Here is a 19,502-nt window from a genome sequence, read left to right as displayed (position 1 = left end):
TCAAAATCATCCGTTGGCTCAAATTGTTTTATTGGGAGATTTAAATGCTTGAATTGGGTCAAACCAGCAGGAATGGTCCTCCTCTATGGGTTTTGATGGGGAAGACTTGTTACCTCCCCAATTAAGTTTGCCTCATTACTCTACTGATAAAATTTATAATAAGGCTGGAGTTAGACTGATAGAGTTCTGTGTGACTCATAGCTTAATAACCCTAAATGGACTACCACAATTCCCTTCATCAACAAACTCCACCTTTATATCTACAAGAGGCTGTAGTGTGATTGATTATGGTTTATGCTCTTTGAACTTGTTGCCTCTTGTCAAGTCAGTGAATATTGAAACCCGTACTGAAAGTGATCATCTTCCCCTTTCATTTCTATTAAACTTGCCAATAAAGACCTTCAATTTTTTAAATCCCTCCCCTGATGAGAATAAGGTTTTAATCCTGACAAGGATTAAATGGTCAGAATCTACAGAAATTGAATTGTTCAATATCCTCCAATCTGACTTATTGTCCAAACTAAAGATGTCCATAATTGGCTCTTCCTCTCATGAGGAGGTGCTGATAGCCTTTTCTCAAGTTATAGAGCAATGTAGCTCTATAGCCAAACCGATACGTAAAACTACTTTTGAAACATCGACCTGGTTTGATCATGAATGTTTAACTCAAAAAAGGAATTTGCGATCGGTTTTTGGGAAATCTAGGAAAGGAGGCCAAACAATCGATATGGAGCAATATTTATCGTCAAAAAAAGCTTATCAGGAATTAGTGGTTAATAAAAAGAAAGCCTATTATCAAAAAAGATGGGACCAGCTCTTTTTATCTCTGAAATCAAGTGACAGTAAAATCTTTTGGAGAACAATTTCTTGTCTATTAAACAACAAACCCTCTCCTGACTCAGGTATTATGCCTCAAGTATGGGTTGATTATTTTTCTAACGTCTTTGGCCATGCTACGGTCCCTCCATCTGATAATGAGGAAATTATTCCCGCAAATATCCCTCCTTGGCATGCAGTAAGTAGGGAAGAAATTATGACCCTAATTTCTAAACTAAAAAGCGGTCGAGCACCAGGTCCTGATGGGCTCCCTGTCGAACTTTTTAAGAAATATGCTGACTGGTGGGCTCCACTACTAGCCAGTCTTTTTACATCAATTGATCATTATGGTATCTTTCCTGATTCATGGCTGAACTCAATACTAATGCCAATCTATAAAAAGGGAGACCCCAATCTCCTGGGAAATTATCGTCCTATTAGCTTTCTATCAGTACTGGGCAAGTTATATGCTAGACACCTTGAGACCCGCCTTTCAGAGTGGTCTCAAGCTAAATCCATTATTGGCCCAGAGCAAATAGGATTCACTAAGAACAAATCATCTTTAGATCACTGTATCGTTTTATCCTTTCTTGTGGAAAAATACATGAAGATAGGTGGGGGGAAATTGTTTGCAGCTTTCATAGACCTAAAAAGTGCTTTTGACTCTATTCCTAGAGAGAAACTGTGGGACAAATTGTCAAATCTAGGAATTGACCCCAGGCTGCTAATACTTTTAAAGAAATTACACTTAAATACCACCTGCCAAGTTAAATATTCACCTAATGGTGGACTAAGAAAATCTTAATTCAAAGAGGCGTTAAACAAGGGTGTGTTTTAGCTCCCCTACTTTTTAATATTTTTCTTTCTGATCTAGTGCAGTCATTGGGTTCAGTTAATGGTCATCCACCTAAATTAGGGTCCCAGTCTTTACCTCTACTTCTTTATGCAGACGACACCGTCATTCTTTCTTTCACTAAAGTAGGCCTCCAACGATATCTAGATGCTTTTAATAATTATTGCCATTTTAATTTACTTTCTATTAACTCCTCCAAATCAAAAGTAGTGGTATTTTCCAAAAAAATGGTCCTCATACAAATGGCACATTGGGAAGGATTCAATTGAACAAGTTAAAAGCTATAAGTATTTGGGAATTACTTATAACTATAATCTCAATTGGTCTATACATCGACAAAATACTATTAAAGCCACCAGGATTTCCTTAAATCAACTCAAGCAGTTTTTCTATGTGAAGGGGAATCAGTGTGTTCCTGCAGTGATCAAAATCCTGAATTTGAAAATATTCCCCCAACTTCTGTTTGGAGTTCCTTTATGGCTTCGAACTCTTAATCAAGAAGTGGAGAACATCCAAGCCATATTTCTTAGACAAATATTGGGGATACCTAAATGTGTCTCATATTTCACAATTTGTCATGAAACTGGCCTGGGCAAAACTTGATTGCCACCAAAGCCTGGATTCAAACAATAAGATATTGGCTCAAATTATATTTTCAAACTGAGCCAGGTTCCCTTTTATATTTCTTGAAAAGTGAACTTCATTATTTCTCATGGGACATATTGATTAGATCTAGACTCTGCCAAATTGGAATTGATTTAGATAATCTTGCTCTGGCCAATGAATCTTACATCTTTAAAAGAATCAAGCAACGTCTCCTTGATGTAGAATTGCAGAATTTTAATCCAGCTCTTCCCCCCATCTGCTCTCCGGCGGCCCTAGGCCTTAATAATGGATCGGGTAAAATGGCTAGGTATCTAGATAACCTAGAGATGCCTTCTCAACGCCGCGCTTTTCTATTAGCTAGGGTTAATGCATTCCCATCTAGGATGCTCTTAGGCCGATACCTCCAGATCCCTAGGCATGAACGCCTATGCACATGCGGTTTAAACTTGTTAGATACAATTGACCACATCCTTTTAGATTGCCCCTTCTATGTGACTCTGCGGGATAAACTGCTATCTACTTTGCTCCAGTACAAGACATACAGGAGTAATGAAGTGAAATGCAAATTTCTTTTGAGTGACCATGATCCTAAAATTACGGCTACCGTGGCTGAATTTCTTACAGGAGTTCTTAAAGAACAAGAAAAGTTTTATTAACCCGACTGTAACTTATATGTATAGCCCTTTGGAGGTATATTGTTGTTTTTTTCTATCTCTGTCTTTTGGTATGCCAATAAAGGTTAATGAAATGAAATGAAATGAAATTTACTGGTATGGGTAAATATCAGCTTATTCCAGGTTTACTGGAAAAAAACAGGCCCAATAAATCCAAAATTTACTGTTTTTTTTTTTTTTTTTTGCACAACCCTAAACAGAGCTCTCCAGGGGAAAAAAAACTATTTGCCATGCAACATGTAAAGAGGGCACTGCTGCCCCTTCAATTCTGCAGATGGTTTCTAGATCCTACCCATTACCCCCAACCCCCCCTGGTTGGTCGACTTCCTCATTCTTGCTGAAATCACTGAACCTCCCCACCTTGGACCTCACCCCTCACAGCTGGTTTTCTGGAACCAAGCCAGGTCCCCCAACTTTATGGTGGGTTCACTTTCTGTACCCCCCTTTGACTGAAATCACTGAGCTTTTCCCTCCTTTGAAGCCTGAAACTTCCTCCTGGGACCTGCTTTGCATCACCCAATTCTGGATTGCGCTCTCACCCATCTTTTCTCTTTAGGATCTGGTTTGCATTTCCCCCCCTTCTCCCCTTTATTCCCCCAAAGCACCATTGCCTTGGCTGACTGCCCACCAGTCCCAGTTTTCCAGGTTTTTCTCTAATAAACAACAGCTCACAGTCAGGTAGGGTTATGAAAAATTTTTGCACTTGTTTATTTACTGTCTCATTTTGCTATTTTTGCCTTAACTTTTTTCTGTTCTGCATCTTGGGTAGCAAACACACCAGAACCCAACAAGATCTGAACACTCTAGAAAAGTGGGCTGATGTGAACAAGATGTGATTCAACATGGATAAATGCCGAGTTCTACATCTGGGTAACAAAAATGAGAAGCACAAATATTGGATGGGGGATACACTTCTGGGTAGCAGTGTGTATGAACAAGATCTTGGGGTACAGGTGGACCATAAGTTAAATATGAGCAGCCAGTGTGATGCAGCGACAAAAAAAGCTAATGAGATCTTGGGGTGCATCAACATCCAAATCACAAGATGTCCTAGTTCCGCTGTACACAGCATTGGTCAGGAGTCCTGTGTGCAGTTCTGGAGGTTTCACTTCAAAACAGATGTGGACAGAATGGAACAGGTGCAGAGGAGAGTGACGAGGATGATCAGGGGCCTGGATACCAAGCCCTACGAGGAAAGGCTGAGGGAGGTGGGAATGTTCAGTCTGGAAAAGAGGAGGCTGAAAAGGGCTCTCTTTAAGTATTTGAAAGGCTGCCACTTAGAGGAGGGCAGGGAGCTGTTCCTGTTGGCAGCAGAGGATAGGACTTGCAATAATGAGTTTAAATTATGGGCAGAAAGGTACTGGCTGCATATTAGGATATATATTTTTTACAGTAACAGTAACTCAGCAGTGGAATCAGCTGCCTAGAGAGGTGGTGAGCTCCCCCTCTCTGGCAGTCTCCAAGCAGCAGCTGGACGAAGACTTGTCACGGATGCTTTAGGCTGATCCTGCATTGAGCAGGGGGTTGAACGAGATGGCCTGTATGTAGGGTTGCCAACCTCCAGGTTTTGGCTGGAGATCTCCCGCTATTACAACTGATCTCCAGGTGATATTCAGTTCACCTGGAGAAAATGGCTGCTTTGTAAGGTGGACTCTATGGCATTATTCTCTGTTGAAGTCCCTCCCTTCCCCAAACCTTACCTCCAAAATCTCCAGGTACAGTATTTCACAACTTGGAGCTGCCTGGCAACCCTGTCTGTATGGCCCCTTCCAACTCTTTGATTGTTAGGGGAATAAAGATTTTTCTTATTTAAGAGCTTAATCTTTCACAATGCTTCAGTGGAGTCATTTGTCCCCTTAACAGAATGTCTTGGGTCCTGTGCTGGTTCTTGGCATTCATCTTGAATCACAACTCTCAGAGGCTATCGTTTGGATGGGAGCCAGTGGGACAAACAACAACAGATGGCTATCAGCTCCTGTGGTGGGTTTCCTGGAGTATCTGGTTGGCGAGAGCAAGGAACAAGGGCATGACGGATCTGGGAGATTATGTAACTGAGGCCAAGATGAACTAGTATAAGCAACATTTTTGTTTACCAGTGGAAATATGCTCAGACTGGGTCTGAAGATGCAATTGACTGGTACATCACAAAACTAAACGTATTTTGACCACAGCCATTTCTTGGCAAAGTTTTGTCAAATATAACATTAGGGTCCTACTAGTTCAAAAGAATAACATCAAGGAGTCATATAGTGCTTTCCAAAGGCCCTAACACTTCACATTCATTCTGTGGGCAGCCCCATAAAGTAGGCCACTACTGATCACAGTTTGGGAGGAGGGGCTGAGGCTAAGATGGTGGTTGCCTGTGAAACTCATTCTTGAGTTGAATTGTGAACTAGTAGTGTATGTGGTAAGGGATCAGCTTAGAATTCAGATTTGTGAGCTGAGCAGTGTTGTGGTAAAGATATGTGGCAGTTAAAGTGTTCGCTGGATTCAAATCTCCACTCATCCATGAAGCCTTTTGAGCCAATCACTCTCCCATTCAGCCTAATTAATCTCATGGGTTTGCAGTGAAGATAAAATGGGGAAGGCAAATACATGTCCCATCCTCAGAGGAACAGAAGGGTAAAAAAATGGATAATATTCTATGCAAAGTAATTAAAGATATGGTAGCAGGGGAGGGGGGAAGGAATGGGAACATTCCAGATGCTCCGGGGCATACTTGTTTGGCCGGGTAAAAGTAACCAATCACACTGCCAATTAATAACTAAAAATGGATGGTCAGAAACTCTTGAGACAATATAAACATAAATACAGTTCCATTACATAACTTTGCACCTTCATTACTAGAATTGATGATGCTTTGAAGCCTTTTTTTTCAACGGAGAGCAAATACACAAGGAAATGTCCTCAGAGATCTTTGCCCTCAGAAGTTGGAGTATAGCAGACTGCTGAAAGGTTACTGCCTAGCAGGACAGCAAATTAGCTTTCTTCTTTGTCCTCTTCTTCCTTCTCCTCATCATCATCTGGCTCTCCCTTGATCTTCTGGCGAGCAAATTCCTCAATCACAATATCCTCCTCACTAGAAAGAATTTTTAAAAGGTGAGGCTTCAAATGGGAAAATTCGCAACCACCCATCACCCAATGCTTTGAGAAAAAACACGAACATTATTCCCAAGAAACAAAAGTTTATAATCCCTGGTGACAAGGTGGGGCTCACAGTACTCCTTACAAATATTTTCCTTGCACAGAGAAAACTGCAGCAAAAAGCTTCTAGCCTAGTGTTCTTCCCTTGGCATGATAGTTTTCCACATGTAGGGGTTTTTTTCACACACAAGTCTGTAGAAGTACAGCTCAAGAACAGATAGGACACATGATGAGCGTGAATACCCCATAACTCGCTGCCTTTTAACAGAGGTCTTTCTGCCAGTAATTCAGGAAACAGAGGTCAAGATGATCTGTTTACAGAGGGGATATTTTCTATGTTCAAAATGGAAAAAATATTTTAAAGGTGTTTGCTGAGCAGCTGTCTGGGAGTTCTTATGACCTTACATAAGTTAATGGAAAATTATATGTATGAAGTTAATTGGTAAAGGAGGGGTTAAATTTAAAATGCTCTTAATCAGAGGCGGATCTACTGTGAAACTAATGAAGCTTAAGCTTCAGGGCCCCCAATCCTGGAGGGGGCCCCGAAGCAACTTTTTTTTAATGAGTGAATTTCTCTACAAAATCAATGGAGTTTTTTAGTGATAGAATCGTAAGCCAATGGGTTGAAGTACGTAATATTGACTTTAGAATATGCTCTAATAATACCCATTTCACATGTCCCTGTAATTGGTCAAATTTCAAATTTTTCTTGGGGGCTTGCAGTGCTTGAACCGCCAGCTATAAGGGCTCACTGAGCTTGCCAGAATCTATTCATAGCCTACATTTTGGCAGCTGGATCCTCAAATCCTTTGTTGGTGCTTGGCTTAATAGTTCTCTAGCTCAGCCCTTAGGCTAGAGCCAATCAGAACCATAAAAAGACATCTCAATTCATGCTGCATTCGTCTCGCTTGTGCATTTTAACACCAAAAGATCAGATTTTCACCTCTTTATTCCTCTGATGACCCCCCTCCCTATTATTATTATTATTTATTAGTTAAATTTGTAGCCCACCCTCATTCCCGGTCAAAGCCAGGCTCAGGGTGGGTTTCATGATCCTAGGCCTCAAGTGCAGCCTACAGGCCCTAGGGAGGCCTATATTAAAGTAGTTTCCAGGCCTACATCTCCCAGGTACCCTCTAGGCCTTGTGATTGGTGGAAGAGAATTTGGAGGGAAGGCTAGGGCCAATCAGGGGTAAGGGAGTGGTGCCTGGGGAGAAGGAATAAAATGCCTTGCCTGAAAAGGGAGGGGGTTCACTGCTAGGGAGAGGCTGCTGCAGACGGAGGGATCCCTCATCCAGGAATGGGTGAGTTAGCCTGAGGCCTAGTGCTAGGAGAGGGCTAGGGACAGTAAAGATAGATGTGTTAGGGATTTTATTTGTTTGATTGCCTGCTTTTACTGGTTTTGTCGTCCTATTGTGGCTTGAGTTATCATTATTATTAAACCTTTTTAATAAACTGTTTGTTACTTTGCCCTGGGTCCTCATGCCTCATTTGGTCACCTACAAAGTATACCCTGTTGGGAGAAGAAGCAGGGTGCTCTGGGCCTTCTTGAGTTAGGCTCACACCAGAGTGGTGGCAGCTACTGAAGACAGCAGGTAACAACAATCATAATAAAAATCATATATATCTAAAATTAATAAGTAATCAATAAAATTCATAAAACCATTCAATACAGTTAACAAGATGGTACTCATATAATTACAGGGCCACTGGAGGCCTGGCCAAGCAGCCAAATCCTCATATCAGAAGCCCCTAGGGTGAGGAGAGTGAGGCCAATAAAGATGACAACCTGTGGTCGCCCTCAATTGTAGGCCTGGTGGAAAAGCTCTGTTTTACAGGCCCTGCAGAACTTCTGAAGGTCCCATAGGGCCCTGATGTTACTTGGAAGAACATTCCATCAGGCTGGGGCCAGGGCTTTGTTGGATGTTGCCCTATTGTTGCTAGTTAAGGGGCCCCCATAACAGTTCAAGCTTTAGGGCCCCAAAAATGTAGATCCGCCACTGCTCTTAATTTTATAATTTATTTACCTATTTAGACAATAAAGTGAACAGTCCTGCGGGGAGAGGTGAAAGCAATAAGGGAGCCAACTGGGCGCGATGCCTGAGTGTCTCCAAGATACACCGGCATAAGTCAGATTGGCCAGTATAGCACCCCGGCACTGCCAAACAGGTGCCAGACATTGGCACATCCCCTCCATAGCCACCCAGCAGTGAGCCACCAGAGCAACCCCCTGTGCCAGCATGAGAAGGGGTGGGGCAGGGCGGGGTATCCTGGGAGTTCCCAAAACTGCCGCAGCCTGGGAATGCCCCCAAACGAGTGGAAAGTTGCACCATAAAAAACTATGGCATGACCCATAGATGCCCATCATGGCTGCTGAAGGCAACCCGTCCCCAAGGCCATGTCTCTGCTGGCCCCAAATCCCACAGTATATAGGCAAATAATATGCATAGCACCCATTGGTTCACTGTTGCACTGGAAGAGGTTATATCTGGCTGTATCATACCTCCCCCCCCCACCCAATCATCTGATCACAACAGAGAGGCCCTGACACTAGAGAGAGATGACAATAAGGAAAGAATAAGGGAAAAGGTGATAGTCCTCAGTACAAGCAGTGCAGAACAAAGCAAAACAGAGGACCACAAAGAATCAACACTCATACTACCAGTATAAAGACAGAGCATGTGTGGAGAATTAACATGTTATAACAAATAAAAGACTCCAGATAATTGTATAATTTTAAGAGTTTTAGATGGCTGCTTCCTAGCATCTTCTGTATTAGACTGTATTTTTGCTTGAAAGTTTTTTTGCATGAATCTGATGAAGATAAGAAATGAGAATATATCGTAAGTCTTGTTATTTGTTAATTCTCCATACTTCTAAACGTATTGGCGGTGCAAGAAGCCGATACAGAATTCCCATGCACAACCCTCTGCACCCAGCCAGGCACAGAAGACATACAAGATCAGTTCTGGGCAACGTAATGAAATGGCTGACCACCATGTCAAAGGCAGCCAATAAATATAACATTAGCAAGGAAGCAAGGCCCCTTGTCAGTAGACTAAGGAAGACTATCCACCACAGCCACCAAGGGTATAGACATCACCTTCCCTTCCTCTCCTCACATCAGACACCCTGTGAGGTAGGTAGGGCTCTAAGAAAACTGTGACTAGCCCATGGTCACACAGCTAGCTTCATGTGTAGGAGTGGGGAAACCAACCCAGTTCACCAGATTAGCGTCCACCACTCATGTGGAGGAGTGGGGAATCAAACCCTGCTCTCCAGATTAGAGTCCACCACTCCAAACCACCACTCTTAATGACTACAACATGCTGGCTAGGATTGGGAAGGTTTGAGGCAATACATGGGTGCCTTCACGACATGCACGATCCTGTCATATCACTCAAGGACATCAGGCTGAAGCTGTCCATAAACATTCTAGATGGTTGGTTCTTGTAGGTTATCCGGGCTGTGTGACCGTGGTCTTGGTATTTTCTTTCCTGACGTTTCGCCAGCAGCTGTGGCAGGCATCTTCAGAGGAGTAACACTGAAGGACAGTGTCTCTCAGTGTCAAGTGTGGAGGAAGAATAATATATAGTCAGAAAGGGGTGGGTTGAGCTGAATCATTGTCCTGCAAAAAGTATCAAAGGTAATGTACTAATCATGATTAGCACATTACCTTTGATACTTTTTGCAGGACAATGATTCAGCTCAAACCCACCCCTTTCTGACTATATATTACTCTTCCTACACACTTGACACTGAGAGACACTGTCCTTCAGTGTTACTCCTCTGAAGATGCCTGCCACAGCTGCTGGCGAAACGTCAGGAAAGAAAATACCAAGACCACGGTCACACAGCCCGGATAACCTACAAGAACCAATGAACTCTGACCGTGAAAGCCTTCGACAATATTCTAGATGGTGTTCTGCTCTACTACTTGGAGTCCAAGACTGACTTGGTAGACTGTATAAGGAAAGAAATGTGCAAAAGTATCTCCATTAATAAAAAGCCAATCTTCCTCAGTTTGAACTCCACTCTTTGAGTCAGCAGCTGCTCAATTACCTTACACAATAACAATAGTATTCTGCTGTTGCAATGGTAGTGGGAAAATATCCCTCTCTTGCTACCAATTCATAGGATTGGATCCAACAGAGAAATTCTGTTGACCCAAGGGGCGAGGATGTTCACTGATTCCTCCTCCTGCTGCAGATCTCCCCTTCGGCTGCTCCAAGGGAACTCTCCTGGGAGCAGTAGTCAGGGGTCATTTGGCTCTGCAGCAGGAGCTGACAGGTGAGGAGGTTGTGCTGTGTAGACAGAGATCTGGATAGATACAAAGGAGGCAGAGAGACAAAAATGTCGAAAAAGAAAGCAAATAATGGATATATTTCAATGTTCTCTTTAAATTCAATTTTTTTCGACACACCTCCAAAAATTATCCCCCCCCCCCACCACCACCGTTGTTTCAAAATTTCTGGAAATATTATGCCTCTACTGCAACTAAGGTTTGCTTGAACTTTTGGGACTCTCAAAATCCCACAGGGCACCCTGGAAACTGAGTGCGTTCATTCACTTTGACGGCGGACCTCTTGAGGCAAAAGGTAAGAGGGTATAGATGTTTTTTGAAATAAAAATAAATTTAATCAAATTTGGCCCACTGCTCCTGAGGAGAAGTCCACAGTAATTGATGAAAGAATACAAAGACAAATACTTACCTCCTTGCAAGAGAAAAAACATTAAGAAAAACCAAGAAACAGGACGAGGCACAGAAAAAAAGAAAGGAGGTAAGTTATTTAGTCATGTTTCAGGGTAAGTTATTTCAGTCATGTTTCAACATACACAATAAATCAACAGATGTGGCAGCTATAAGACATATTGCATTGAGCATGTAGGGCTCCAAACACACCAGGCAGCAAAGAATGTATACAATTTCTGTTTTCTTTTCTTTCTTTCTTTCTTTTACAACAAACTGCAAAATGGAGACCTGTGTGCTTGCTGATCCTTTGCTTTTTAGCCCCCATGTGTTACAGCTGGTATGTGTTACAAATATTTGTATGCATCCCCCGGCCACCAAAAGCCATTGGAGTAACATCTGCTAGCCGTTTCTGCCCATGAAGGAAACATGTTCAGTTAACTAAAAGTCTAGAGATGGTCAGCTCCTCCCTTGATAGCCACGACACAGCTACATGAGCCCTAGAAGAGGCTTAAAATTGAGAACCTGTCACTGCTGTAAAATGTGGGCATTTACTTGGTTGTCAAACTGGGTTCTTATGCCTCATTCATATATATTATGACTATAATTTTCATACCTGTGTTTCTATGGTTTGCAGAACACAATGAGGCACCAAAATGCATCTTTCGTCCAAGAATCTTTCATTCTAAAAGATTGGTCAGGCATGAACATTTGGTGGAAACTTCCCAATTAAACATTGTCCTTGCCTCTGAGGAGGGAAGGAGCATTCTGCAAACCATAAGAAGGACGGGCTCATTTCTGGGGGTAAAAAGAGGTCTTTTCCTACAAGGAAGAAACATTCTGTCCCGAAAGTCACATAGGACAGAGTGGTGCAGTCAGGCACTCTAAACATGTGCAGAGTGATCTCTTATTAATGTATACGTTATAAAGGTTGGACTTGTAGCTTTTTAAAGACATGACGTGTCATGGGACAAATTCTGGGATGGAGCATTAGTGGGTTGGCTTACTGAAGGCAAGTTGGTTGGCTTCACTACATGAAGAGAATGACTTCATTGGAAAGAGAAAGGGAACCATGCTTATTTTTTTTATTTCTATCCTACTTTTCTCCCTGATCAAAGCGGCTTTTCGCATCACTCCCCCTGTCCTGCACTTAATCCTCACAAAAACTTTGTGAGGATAGATTAAGTTGAGAGATTTTGGTGGGCCCAAGGTCTCCTGGCAGTAGGGGATAGCAACTCTGGTTTGGGAAATACCTGGATATTTCGGGGATGGAGCCTGAGGAGGGTAGGGTTTGAGGGGGACTTCAATGGGTTATAATGCCACAGAGTCCACCTTCCAAAGGTTTGTCAGGCACCGGCCTGGGAAAGGCACCCAGTGGTCAGGCCAGGTGGCGTTTCAAGGTCTAACTGTTAATCAGCCCTAGCTCTAGCTCTGTTTAGTCTTTGATCGCTCCTGGGAACGAATGTTATCTAGTGGGTTGCCCTAGCAACCAGTAGTCATCCTGAAAGTTTACTTTCGCCTTTATATCACCCATACCTTTAGTTTTCCTTCCATTAGTATCCTTGCTAAGTTTCAAGTCAATTTCTGTAACTCGCTGTATATTTCCTAATAAACCAGCTTTCTTAGGAAGATCTGCCTGGAAGTCTGTGGGATTTATCTGGTGAGCCCAGAGCTGACACCGTTTCTTCCATGGGAATTGATCTCTGTCACCTGGAGATCAGTTCTAATAGCAGGAGATCTCCAGCCACCACCTGGAGGTTGGTAACCCTACTTGGCAGCCTTCCATAGTCGAGAGAGGGATTCGAACCCAGTCATCTCAGATCCTACTCCGGCACTCTAACCAATACACCACACCGGCCCGCCACACCAGAGGGAGGAGCAAGCTAAAAACTGCCTGCAGTAAAAAAAGATTCCTGCCTCCTAATTCCATAAATGGAAGATGAAAGGGAAAGTACTCTGCACATGATTAGAGGCTTTCTTTGTGTTATTGCTTAACAGATGTTTATGTGTAGTCATGCAGCACAGGAGGCATCATGAGGAGGCTGAGGAGCCTCTTTCTCCGCCACCGATGAGCAGTGGGGCACCATGGCAATCATGCCATCTGCCACATGGGGCCCAGGGCAGGCCGCACCACAAACCACATTCACATACATGCAAAATTCAGCAAGGATTTGAAACTCTAGTCCAAAAGGTCAGGATGTCCAAATCTGATTTTGTGAGACAGATTTAAAAAATGAAAATTTAAGACTGATCAGTGAGAACTGCAGACAATCATGTCAAACATTAAATTACCATACTCAGTATGTTGTAAATTTCTTTCTGAAACGATGTCTATACTCAACAATGTTGTGGGAATCAAAATTAGAGAATGGATTTCATTTTTAAAAAAACTGTTCAGAATGCTTCCGATTCCCTCTCCCCCTATAACTCTGGAAGAAAAAATCTTTACATAATCACATATTATTATAACAGTGGCTTTTTCATATCCACAATTAGTCTATTGAGCAGCTTGCAAAGGACAGGTTGGGAAATAGTGGGGGTTTTTTTTGGTTTTTTTTACCTTGGTGTAGCTGTGAATCCAAGTATCAAAATGAGGCAGAGGAGGAACGACAGAAGCAGATACTGGTCACACACATATAATTGCATCCAGAGCACTTGAAACGTCCTAGGTCCCATTCAAGAATAGATCATCTGTCTCAGAGGTTCCCAACATGGTGCTGACCGAGACCTTTCCTGGTGCCCACGGGAAGTGTTTCAGGAAGTGGGGGGGGCAGGGGGGCTCCTGCCCAGTAGGGCTGACTGACCACTGGAGAGTTGGTTGGCTGTTCAGACTGAAATAACGTAGGTCTGGCAGTAGCTGCCACCACAGTATAAATTCTTTTTTCTTTCTCACTCCTCTTTCCCACTGTGTTTTTAAAAATTACTCCTCTTGTTCCCTGCAACTGGATTTCCTCTGTGTGGATGTGGCCTCTACCTCCCATGGCAGCTATTCTGTGCTTTCACCCTCCAGAATTCCCAAGGTGCTTGCAGACCCAGAAAGCTTGGGGACCCCTGCTCTAAATACATCAGGCACGATGGTGGGAGGGTAGGAACAGCTTCCCAAATTCTGAGGTATCGCATAGATAGGGTTGCCAGGTGGGTAGTTTTGGCGGGCAATTGCCCACCAATCCACCTAGTCTCTCTGGAGCCACAGTTGCGTGATGCCATGTGCACGCAATGGGGTTACGCCATGTGCACGCCACTTTTGGGGTTACCCGCTGAAGCATCGCATCGCCACAGCTGCTTTAGCACTCAACCCCCCCCCCAAACCTCTCGCCAATTGAGAGGGGGGACCTGGCAACCCTACACACAGAATAAGACCATTAGACTGAAATGGAGTGTGAGAAAAGAACTGAGAAGCTATTCAAAGGGGAAAGAGAAATAGCTCAGCTAAAGGCCAAAAGGCACAGCTGGGGAGGGGGAAGAAGGAGCTTCTGGTTTCTCTTCTGTGCCATTTTTGCAAGAAGAAACTGTGGTAGGGGGCTTTTGGCCCCTTTCTCTAGCTCCACATGCCCTAGGAAGGCTTTGTGGAGCAAGAGAAAAGGGCGCAATATACCTCCCCCCTCCCCCATCACCATTTCTGCTAGTGAAATCGGCATGGGCGGAAACCAGGAACTCCAAATCCTGCACAGAGTTCCTGGTTTTAATTTTCAAATGATGTGTTTTTATTTGGTTTTACAGGTTGAATATCCCTTATCTGGAAATCCAATATCCCAAGTACTCCAAAAGCCAAAACTTTTTGAGTGACCATAAAGGGTAATAAAATGGCCAACAGCAGGTTCCACATGATGCCCCACACGCACAAAATTATTAAAAATATTGTATAAAATTACCTTCAGGCTATGTGTATAAGGTGTATATAAAACATAAATGAATTTTGTGTTTAAACTTGGGACCCTTCCCCAAGATAGCTCATTATGTATATACAAAAATTCCAAAATACGGAAAGATCCGAAATATGGAACACTTCTGGCCCCAAGCATTCCGGATAAGGGCTATTCAACCTGTAGTGGGTTTTAAAACATGTTTTTATTACGTATGTTTTATGTATGTTTTAACCCATTTTGGAGGCCCTGATAGGGGCAGAAAGGCAGGGTATAAATTCTGTGAATAAACAAATATAAAATAATGTTCACTCAGTCAGCTTGACTCACTGTCTTTGGGTTTTGGGTGCATCAGAATAAGCGGCAGCTCCACCCCGATGTCACTGAAAGAGAGAAGAACAGAGGTGAGCAGGAATCAACTACCTGTAGATCGCATGGGACGCAGGAGGAGTTTTAATTCCCTCCATGATCCTATTGCCCATCTATTCAAAGTAAATCCCATACATTCAATGGCATTGACTCCCAAGGAAGTGTGGAGGGGACTGTAGCATTTCCACATGAAAGGCTTCAGTCAGCGGCATAACAAATGCCTCTCCTTTACAGTCCCTTCCATGTGCGTCGAAATCAGAGGTTCACACACACATACAATCACACACAGTACATACAACTTCTGGCAATTGAAATCCCATGTATTATACAATAAAAAGTAATGTTATAATAATGTGGCTATGGGATGCCTTTCCCAGAACCCTTTGCTTAATACCAAATTAAATGCCCTGTAGCACTAATTTGAGATTTTTTGGTTTGTTTGGGCATATTCAGATTGCTGTTCACGTTTTTCAATTCAGATTTTGTTATTGTTTGGGTGGATGTTTCTATTTGCTGGGGTATATTTTTAAACTGCTGTTTTACTCAGTATTGCAAAAGATCTCTACTTCAACTTTTTTATTGATTATTACACCACTTACTGGAAATTGTTGGATTTTTTAAATGCTGAGTACGATATGTTAGCAAGTATTTTTCATAAATAAATATTTCAATAAATGTATAATTAACGTGTGAGGCTCTGCAGCCTTTCATGTAAAATATGGCAGACATCCATCAGTCCTTACCTTGAAGTGAGATCTCCCAGGATGCTGGTAAATAAAAGCAAAAAACACTCACATTAGATAACAGTAGAATGCAAGAAACCCGAAAGTCCTCTGACCATAAAGGCATCCATACTAAATAGACAGGTGTATTGTTTGGCAATTTTCACAACTGCAGACACAACAGCTAGTGTGGAAACCACCTGACATGGAATGCTCAGTCCTGAGGCTGGTGGCAGCAACCACAGTAGACTGCTTGCAGAATGGCAGCGCCTCCAGTCGGCATCCCGAGGAGAGCCACCAGTGCCGCTGAGGGCCCAGAATCACTGGCCACACTACTGGACTCTCCGGTGATGTCACTGTCATAGGCAAGGACCACGCTGTGAGGGCAAGGCAGATGGCCCCACACAGATGCCTGGAGAGCGTAGGAGGGATGGGCTGCCACCATCCCTCGACCCACTCCGTCTGCTGACCCACCCCACTCACAATGGCCAGCAGCGGGTCAAGGAGCTTGTAAGTGCTTGTGTGCACCTTGACCAGACCCTATCAGTACTGCTGCCCCCTTGATCGAGCAACATGGCCTTGAGTGTCCACAGCAGGTGCTGTGTGGGATGCAGTTCTCCCCTCCCACTTTGAGGCCTGGGCCAGGCACCCCTGCCTAGGCACCCCCTCCTTGCTCCCCCACGTCACTGGGAGATGCCAGGCCATGCCTCCCTGAGCTGTGTCTGCAGAGCCGCAGCCACCACCTGACCAGTAGCAGGAGCCACGTCCCCACCTCATCCATCCCACCTTCAGAGGTGGAGTCTGCTGGCTGCGAGAGCCCCTTTGCCATAACACTTGCAATGGAACTGTAGATGCCCAAGCCCTTGAGGGCAGCAGACCCCTCCTCCCACTGGGCAGGCTCAGGACACGCAGATTCTCAAGGGCAGCTGGAAGAAATGTCATAGAGATCTCTTCTGAAGGGGAAAGAACACGGAGCAGCACATCCGCTGCACAAGGCCCCAGCCACCACATGCCTAGCACATCAAGCACCCACAGGAGTCTCCTTCCCCAAACCTCCCCTCTGCCCTCAGGCCCCTTGGTAGACAGGGTCACAGAGGAGGCCCCACTGTCACTGACTTCAGTCTCCTCCTGGCTGGCCTTGGCACAGAAAATGGGGCTGGGGCAGATGGAGTTGCCATGGTCGGCCCATGGTGGCACCCAACAGCACAGCAAGACCCTCTGTTCCTGTGACAAGGCCCCTCTCGCCATCTCTCCCTCCATCTGTGGTGAGGTTTCAGGTTTACCAGCAGGGGGTGCCAATGGGCCAGCATCAGTAGAACCTGCCCTTCTGCGAGTCCCCAGAACAGGGCTAGGAATTAAAGAGCTGCACAGGACAAAGGAGCCTTTGTGGAGTGGGGGCCGCATGAGGGAGGGGCCATGCATGCATGGCAGCTACCCTCATGGGCAGACAAGACCTTGATCCCACTTTCCCAACGATGACGGGTGGGATCACTCTCTGAAGGGTGGCATCGGTGCTGGGGAACCCCTCTACCACTGCTGGCTTGTAGGGCACTCTGCAATCCATGACAGCATGGAAATGCTCCCTGGCCAGCTGAAGCAAGTAATTCCATCTCTTCAGGATGGACTTCTCCATTTGTGCTATGCATCCCAAGTAGGGTTGCCAACTGCCAGGTAGTGCAGGAATTGCTGGAATTCCTGAGATATAACGGACAACACACAAGTGTGACAAAGTGTATCACAGTGTATCAAGTGTACAAATTAGCATATAACAAACACAAAATATAATACAAAACTCTTTCAAAGTCCAAGGTACAAAATGCTAGTTAAAGAGCCAAGCATCAAGGAAGTCTTCATATAGAAGTTGCTAGGAAGACGATCGTTTCTGTATTCTTCATCAGTTCCATTTAGTTCAAGTTTCTCTTATATGCACATAAGGTTATCCAATTTAAATACAGTCTCTTTCTCAAACTGATAGGAGATCAAGCTGTGTATGGTCTTTCAAATTAAGGCTCCAATACAGGATACAACATTGTCAATACACAGATTGTACAGACAAATTCAACATTTCAACTGTTCCCACTACACCACACTGGATTTCATGGGGTGGCTGCTGTTGAACAGTAGCAAGCAGCCAGGACTGGGTGAGTCATGCAAGTCAGGAGGTATAAAATCGCCCAGTGGGAGACATTTAAACTCCCCAATATATTTTTCAATGTTTTCAGATCTTTCTGCATATGTGGGGAGTCCTCCATGTTTCCAGAAATACCTGTTTTATAGTAGCATGGGCCCAATCCATGGATCTAAGTATCTGCAGATGGACCCACAATTGGCTATTAGATATATGATGAAGATAAACAATATATAAAGATGCTCACCCTCCTCTGGTTACCATCAAGTTGACTTTGATTTTGTAGGACACAAGAATCCCAAGAACGTCTTTGTCCATTCCAGGCCTCAGACTAAAGAGGGGGAGAGACTGATATGTGTTATTTAAAGATAGGGAAACTGAACATAGTAAAGAGAATAATAGACAATAGGCAGTGATGGAGAGGGAAGTCATTTATCTTACATGGTGCTGGAAGCTAGGTTTGTATCCTCATGCTTGAGTTTGCCATCCAGAGCCAGGCCACGTTTTTCTCGGTTGTTGGTTAGTGTGGGGGTCACAGAGTAGCTTTTGGAGAAAGTCGACTCGGCAGCCACATTCTCACTAAAAAGGAGAACAACCTCCTAAATCCTGATGCTTGTGAGATGCTATACACCAAAACATTTTGGTGATTTTAATATCTGGGATTTTATATGTATATAAAGGACCCACCACACATAAATGTTTCCTACATGGAAATAACTGGTGAGTAGAAACTAACATGCACCCTGCAGGTAGACTTCACACTGGCAATCTTATCTAAGTGGTCATGACCTTTCTGAACTCATCCAAGAGAAACAACCAAATCCACTCCATTTGCAAAATTCCAAAGGCTACCAGAGGCATTGAAAGATCTTGTAGAAAAGGCGCAAAGCTGTTTTATTTTCTAGGATCTTTCAATAATGTTTTTAATTTTTTGTCTGCCAGATGTTTAGAACTGTGTGTTTATGGGATATCATTTGTTGAATTTGTTGAAGTGTGACTTGTATCCAATCATTCCATTCTGAAGACAATCCCCCCTGTAATATTCCTGAGGTTCTGCTCACCCCCAAAAACAAAATCGTGAGGGTTTGCAGAGGGGACAAGAAATGAAACAAAAGAGTGCCTGTTTGGACCAAGCTATAGCTTCATTAGGAAAAGATTTACCCTGGTCTTCTAATAAAGTCTCAAATATGAAGGAGCCTGGGACTGGCTTCCTTTGTCCCTATAAAAATCCGATTTTCCATTCCCCCCGCCCCCATTATTTCCTTTCTTCCCTTCTTCTAACTCTGGTAAAACGTCTCCCACTTACCTTATCTCCTCAGTGCATACAATCTTCATATATTTGTCCAGGGAATAGAGAACCACATCTGTTGTTTGCTCAACTAAGCAGAGAAAGAGAGGGGGAGAACAGCAATGACCCAGGAATTCCAGAAGATATATTATATTATATTATATTATATTATATTATATTATATTATATTATATTATATTATATTATATTATATTATACTAGTGAAATGGTGGTCTATTATGAGCTTTCTAGCTCTTAACCAGCCAGCTTCTTTTCCATCTCATCTATCAAATACGATCCTCTATTTATTTTCCTCCAGCACAAAAAGGTTGTTTTCCTTCTCAAATAAG

The 19,502-nt window shown here is 43.4% G+C and overlaps 1 protein-coding gene across 1 annotated transcript in view; it reads right to left on the bottom strand.

Annotated features, from left to right (window-relative positions):
- Positions 1-5,826: 5,826 nt before the first annotated feature.
- The window catches only part of ARR3 (arrestin 3), a 30,340-nt gene continuing 16,664 nt past the window's right edge, over positions 5,827-19,502 (bottom strand). Inside the window, exons 9-15 of the mRNA XM_056859720.1 lie at positions 19,171-19,243; positions 18,306-18,443; positions 18,112-18,195; positions 15,758-15,781; positions 14,972-15,028; positions 7,226-7,234; positions 5,827-6,028 (exon numbers count right to left, since the gene is read on the bottom strand). Of these exons, the coding sequence (XP_056715698.1) occupies positions 5,929-6,028; positions 7,226-7,234; positions 14,972-15,028; positions 15,758-15,781; positions 18,112-18,195; positions 18,306-18,443; positions 19,171-19,243 (485 nt within the window). The 3' untranslated portion in view covers positions 5,827-5,928. The remainder of the gene's footprint in view (positions 6,029-7,225; positions 7,235-14,971; positions 15,029-15,757; positions 15,782-18,111; positions 18,196-18,305; positions 18,444-19,170; positions 19,244-19,502) is intronic.

Source organism: Euleptes europaea, chromosome 13, assembly GCF_029931775.1.
Source record: "Euleptes europaea isolate rEulEur1 chromosome 13, rEulEur1.hap1, whole genome shotgun sequence".
NCBI classification, from domain to species: Eukaryota; Metazoa; Chordata; class Lepidosauria; order Squamata; family Sphaerodactylidae; genus Euleptes; species Euleptes europaea.
The sequence above is the reverse complement of the archived record's forward strand: the minus strand, read 5'-3'. Positions and strand labels throughout refer to the sequence as shown.